The 6628-nt window shown below is 51.0% G+C and overlaps 1 protein-coding gene across 1 annotated transcript; it reads right to left on the reverse strand.

Annotated features, from left to right (window-relative positions):
* Nucleotides 1–1719: 1719 nt before the first annotated feature.
* On the reverse strand, nucleotides 1720–2733 carry LOC135817013 (uncharacterized). Its single transcript, XM_065330112.1, has one exon. The coding sequence runs from the start codon at nucleotides 2731–2733 to the stop codon at nucleotides 1720–1722; it is 1014 nt and encodes a 337-aa protein (XP_065186184.1).
* Between the last annotated feature and the right edge of the window lie 3895 nt (nucleotides 2734–6628).

Raw genomic sequence — 6628 nt, forward strand, 5'->3', positions numbered from 1 at the left:
GTTCTCATTTCTCTCCTTCATTATCGTATTTTATTTATTTCACCGTCCAATGGCAAAAGCCAATGGAAAGGAGGGGGCGTTAGCCAGCCATGGCAAGAGAAGAAAAAAATGAAGGAAAGAAGATGATAATCGGAAGAAAATAATCCATCAGCGGGGTGAAATGTATCACTTTGTTGACCATGGTGAAGAGCGGCGAGATAAGCTAGCAAAAGAGGCGAGCGAGCCTACAACGTGGCATGACATTTAACATGGTCTATGAACTGTCTAATATTGGATATTGTCTTCATTTCCATGGACAGCTTGCGCCAATACGAGTATGCAGAGAAGATAGGAGAGTTGGTAAACATAGTTGACAAAGCTCTGGGAAGTACTATGCCATTGCGAGTGTCCCGTGCGAAAGTAAACCAATTATACTTGGTGAGATGTTCAGGGACAATGTTCAGTTTAATACGATGGACCAGAACGCATGACTGTCTCTGCGACAGGATAGAGTTGGGGCTGGTGGAGGCCAAACTGTATAGATCAGTAGAGGGGAAAAGAGAGGGTTTACGAAAAATAATTTTCAACACACGTTTATGATATATAGCAGCACACGGCCAGCGTTGCCTGGCCGAACGTAGCATGCGGGTGAAGCAAGTACATGAACAGCACATTGCTGTGTAACACCGCATGACCGGGTAGCTGTTTATCAGCAGTTATAGAACTGAGATTTACAATAGTGAAGGCTCATCCAATTATTGGGAAATTGTGCCTTAGGCATGTTGAGACATGTACGTACATGTACATGTGGCAGCTTGGACATAGAGAGTGTACTTGTGTTCAGCATATGGGATGATGGGATGCTTCATCCTCGAACAATAATGCGAACAGTTATGCGCAGCATGGTGAGTGAATGGAATCACGTATAGAGTTCTCAGTTATTGGGATTAGTCAGCCATGACAACAAATCGTCGGCAAAGTACTGCGGCACACCCGCAGGAGACACCAAAAAAATTCAAGGCAGGAGACACCATGCCCTGCACGAAACTGCTAAAGCGTGGCCTCAAGAGACCCCAGAAGAGGCAGAACAAAGGCAAAGTGGAAACCCAATGCAAGGAAGCCATAGGTCACTGGAGACGCAAGGGAAGGAGGTTCGGTAGGCAGTTGGATCAGAGGAAGCTGCAGGTAACAGAGATCTTACAGGGACAAATACAATGGTTATGGAGACTCCCCCTCCCCTCCCCCCTCCCCCAAAGCATGGTGTTGTTAGGTCCAAACCAACAACCTTCAGGGACTGCCCTTGGGACTTGTTTAAGGTCATGCAAAAGCAGACATGGAGTGGGAACTGGACACGTCGAAGTTGGAATGGCAGATTGGTGGATGTCGTGGGTATTTTCAGTATGTACACCGGTTCTCCTGCACCCGACCCAGTCAAAATCTCAGCTTCAATTACATGTCGCTGGATGCGCTTCACAATTAATCTTGTGCCATTGCACAACTTCGGCGCATCCAGGTTCCTGAGAAGCATGACCGGCACACCCACTTTGAGGTGAAGCAGGTGACTTGGTAAGCCTGAGGGGTTACAGGAGTTCAGGAATTCAACAGGGTAATCACCAGAGTCGTCATCTTCGACAGTGTCAACAGACTCGTACTGGACCAAGTCACCTGGCAGTTTGTGCATGAGTATCCCATTCATGTCAGTGACAGTGTCATTCAAAGGTGCAAGGATAGCTCTTTCTTTCAACCAAGTGGGATCGAAAAATTGTCCGCGACATCAGGGTAGATTATTCGTACAATGTCTTCTTGGGAAGCAGCAATCTGTGCGAGATCACTCGGAACCGCAATTTTGCCTGAAGGCAGAACGGGTATTGCACCGTTGCCGACTTTAAGGAGCTGCGCAGAGAATTGACCCGCATTGGTATCACTGCTACGCAGAACTCGCATGTTTGTGGTAAGTGTGTACTTCACCACGGAACGCCAGAATGCCGAAGACTTGATGCAGGCATTGATCTCATCAGCAGAAGTGCCTCTAGGAACAATAGGCAACGTTTGGCGAAAGTCACCGGACATCACAACCGTCACACCACCCATCAAGGAATTAGAGCTGCGCAGGTCTCGCAAAGTCCTGTCGACAGCCTCGAAAGCATGCTTGTATGACATCGTGCATTCGTCCCACACGATCAGCACAGCCTCACGAAGGAGCGCTGCTTTCTCAGAATCTTTGGCGATCGAGCAGGTTGGCTCCTCAAGGCGGTGCAGATCTAAGGGCAAAGCGAACGTGGAGTGAGCAGTCAGACCACCAGCCAAGATTGTGGCTGTTATTCCGGAAGAGGCAACAGCCAAGGCAACGTGTCCACCTGATCTAACCTTTGCAAGAAGTACGTTTGTGACGTACGTCTTACCTGTACCACCGGGTGCGTCGAGGAAAATCAACCCACCGTCACTTGCCTGTACCTGGTCACAAATTGCGTCATACGCCGAACGTTGATCGTCGGTTAGTGTCGGTTCTTGTTGTCGTACTTGCTCAAGCAACGCGGCACGGTCGTAGTTGGTCTCCCTTGCAAGAGGCTGGTCGGACAGAGTTGAACTTGCCTGTGATGGGTCTGGAAGGCCTGCACTTACCAAGGTTCTACCGCACATGGTGAGAAGGTGTGTCTGGATGGCGCAAAGGCACTGATCGAACTCCATCTGAGAAAATGTTCGCGCCTCATTCCCTTCCTGTCGACGCGCCGCCTGCAAGTAATCTTCTGACATTGCCTCACGGTATTCATTCCATAGTCGCAAAGGATCACTAACTTCTCAGAAGGACATCATGATGGAAAAGAGGTGCCTGATCGCAGCTGGATGGCTGGACTCGGCAGCCTGAAGCAAGGCACTGAGCCAATGCTCGTCGTCCTGCAGCAGACCCCGAAGCTGACTGGCTTGCCTGTACGTTTCGCAAACTTGGTCATCTACTGTCCTGACATCATCGAACGAAGTCGGCCCGTGAACAGTGTGCAGAAGGAGTCGCAAGTAATAGCACTCTGCCTGCCTTGGGTGCACAGCGTACACTCGGCCGAGAGCATCACTTTTCCTGACCCCCTCGTAGCCTGGGACAAGAGTGCCGACTTTGCGTCTCTTGAATTTCTTCCGTTGGGCATCCCACACGAAGTAGGAAGGCACGCTGTTGTACAGAAGAGTTCTCGCGAAGGCATCAGTGGCACAAAGCTTGAAGAAAGCAGTGAGAGTAGTCTCTGGCGGACTCTCACTTACCGCATGGGCGGTCTCTTCTGTGAAGTAGACTCGCTGGCCATTCTCCAAGTGAACCGCAAGGTGGGTGACTGTTGGATACCTGCCATGAATCGGGAAGCCAAAAATGCGCCAGACTGCCTCGCTACTGGAAACATACCGACCTGTCTGGTACCTGCTGACCTCATCGTTCTCATTCTGGACACCGAAGACTGCCTGATCCGAACCTTTGTTGATGTACTTTGTGATGTACTTGATGGCCTTTACAGAGTTGCACACCTCCACATTGATGTGCGCACTGAACAATCGAAGGAGGACTGGGTTGTAAGGCACAACCGATCTGTTGTCGACTTCGACTTCTTCATTTCTAATTTTCAACACCGTGAATGACCCGCCATCTTCCCCGGAGCGCCTGCGGTAAAGAGGGTATCCATCCCTGTCCGTCTGGGTGTGTTTCACCATTGGTTTGGGGTACCCTTTGCTGCACTTCCCATCTTTCATGCATGGCGCGCTTGTGATTAGTGCACCGCAAGGTCCATGGTTCATATGCTTTTTGACCAAGTCATGGAGGACAGGGTCATCCTCCGCCGAGGGAATTTCCGCACGAACAACATCATCCACATCAGCAGATGGAATTGAATGCTGGAGCCACAGTAGTGCATGCATGTGTCTGCTAGCTACACTGTTCGCACGCTTCGCGTGCTCAGCACGTGGTGGTGGCTACACGATTCGCACGCTTTGCGTGCTCAGTGTGCATGGCCTGCTATCAGAACGGCAACTTCATTGACCGTGGGTGTGTTCACCTTGTGGTGCTCGGTCTGCGCTCAACTTCACTGCGTCTTCAGTCGCAAGTCTGGGACATTGCCAACATCCAATGCCGTCTTGATGTTGACGATGTGCGGATTGTGCGCATGGAGCATCGCCTGCAGGTCAGCAACAGTGACGTGGTGGAGGTTGTGAATAACTTCGCACCGCCTGCTAGTTTCTCGCTCGCTGTCACCCATGAAATAAATTTGCAAGAACCTGTGCTCTTCGCCTGCCGGGGAAGGATTGACCCAAGTCTGTGGTAGATTTGCCCTTTCACCTTGAACGTTGGAATGTAGCCGTCCATGTACTGCTCATTCGCACCAAATGATGTCATTTGGAATGCACTGTTGTATTTGCGAATGCTCTGGAGGAAGTGCTTATATTCCTGAGTTGTAAGGCCAGAAAGCAGGTTTTTGAGCGGCTGAGGTGGCTCTGCATAGTCTGGGAGATCAATATTTCCACTTGAGCAACATATACCTGGCGGCTCATTTTTCCACGTTCTGGCCTTGCAATGCTTACACAGGACGTTCATGCCACCTAATGTGATGGACCTGTTAGTGGGAGTCCAAGTTGCTGTCGTAATGGAAGCCCAGTTTACCCCAGATATCTGGTTTAATGGTCTGTATGTTACGGGTGAAATTACCAGTACGCTCACCTGCTCTTGTAGTGGCCATAGGCTGTTCGTGGGGATCTGGCCCTGTGGCGGATGCATTTTCATCCGGGGGTGCTCCCTGCCGCTGAGCATTTTGGCTTTTTCGTACCTCCGTGTCCCCTTGCGTCTCGAGTGACCTCGCTCTGGCAACTTGCATACGGCTTTGACTTCGGCGATTGTCTGCCTGCTCAGGTGTCTCATGCGAACGTGCCTCAGCAGTTCGGCGGCAGTCACGGTCTCTGCGTTCCAGAGTTCGTTCATGCGTCTCCTGAGAGTGTGTCGCAGCAGTTTGTCGACGATTTAGAAGTCTGCGGCGATCAGCCTGTTCTTCAATTTCCCGTGACCTTGCCCTCTGCATTCGAACCCTGGCTTGTTCCCGTCTGCGGGCAATGACCTCTTCAACGTCGGACGACGTTATTGATGAGAACCGGCGGCGTCTTTTCCCAGACCGCTGAAGTCCTGGTGAGGGAGGTTCTTCATCGTTGGAAGGAGAAGGAGGGACGTCTGTTACGCCTTCGGGAGGCTGGTCAGGGTTGTCCATCACCTGGTGGCGGATGAAGCGGCTCAAAACATGAAAAAGTGCAAAGCGTCGCCTAGGTCAAGTCTTCAAGTTTTTTGTATTTGCAGAGAACGGTTCACGTGGAAAAGGAAGCTGTAGATCTTTTGTATCATTTTTTTGGAGATCTTTCTATTTGCAGAGAACGGTTCACGTGGTCCGCGGGAAAGGTAGCTGCACGATGCGCTCTTCACTGCAGATCAGATGCACAGTGCAGTCAGTGCAGATCTTTTGTATCCTTTTTTTGCAGATGTTTCTATTTGCAGAGAACGGTTCACGTGGTCCGCAGAGCGCTTGTGCGGCTGCTAGTGCTACCTATGGCCTAGGGTAGGTGGCTACACGATTCGCACGCTTCGCGTGCTCAATGCTTCTGCGCGCGGCTGCTACTGCTACTCGTACTGATCGTGTCTGCTAGCTACACTGTTCGCACGCTTCGCGTGCTCAGCACTTGGTGGTGGCTACACGATTCGCACGCTTCGCGTGCTCAGTGCTTCTGTGGCTGCTTCCGCTAGCTACACGATTCGCACGCTTCGCGTGCTCAGTGCTTCTGCGGCCGCTAGCTACACTGTTCGCACGCTTCGCGTGCTCAGGGCAGCGCTGCTCCTCAGCGCTTCTGCGTAACACACAGACAAACACACGTCACAGGTGCCTCTTCTTTTAAAGGGGAAGTTAAGGCAAAAATTAAAATTTCACCAGTTGTAGTCTTCGGGGTGCTGAGTCGAATGGTCTTGGTCCGAGAAAGCTGAGACGCTCCCTTCCTACTTGAATCCCAATCGAACTCGCGCACTTCCACCGAAACTGGGTGACTGCGCCCTACTAGATGGGGATTTGTATGCAAAATGTCACTAAAAGCGCCGTTTCGTTCTTATAAAAGCACGGATGACCGCGATTGGCCCATATGTTGTAGTCTTTTGGACGCTGAGTCGACTGGTTTTGGTCCGAAAAGGCTGCGATGCAGCGTTCCTCCTTTATTCCCAATCGAACATGGTTGAACAAGTGGTCACGTGCTCTTGGGTGCCCAAATCACCTGGTCACCACGCCAGCAGGCGACAACTTTCACACCAAGGTTCAACTCGAGTTCAACTCGAGTGACAGGAGTGCACCCAAAAAAGGTCAAACAGGCTAGTAAGTTGTACCCTGCAGGCACGGTGACCAGCTGACTGGTGTACGCAGGAGCACGTGACCGCTTGTTCAACCATGTTCGATTGGGAATAAAAGAGGAACGCTGCATCGCAGCCTTTTCGGACCAAAACCAGTCGACTCAGCGTCCAAAAGGCTACAACATATGGGCCAATCGCGGTCATCCGTGCTTTTATAAGAACGAAACGGCGCTTTTAGTGACATTTTGCATACAAATCCCCATCTAGTAGGGCGCAGTCACCCAGTTTCGGTGGAAGTGCGCGAGT

The sequence above is a fragment of the Sycon ciliatum genome, chromosome 5 (assembly GCF_964019385.1).
Source record: "Sycon ciliatum chromosome 5, ocSycCili1.1, whole genome shotgun sequence".
Taxonomy (NCBI): domain Eukaryota; kingdom Metazoa; phylum Porifera; class Calcarea; order Leucosolenida; family Sycettidae; genus Sycon; species Sycon ciliatum.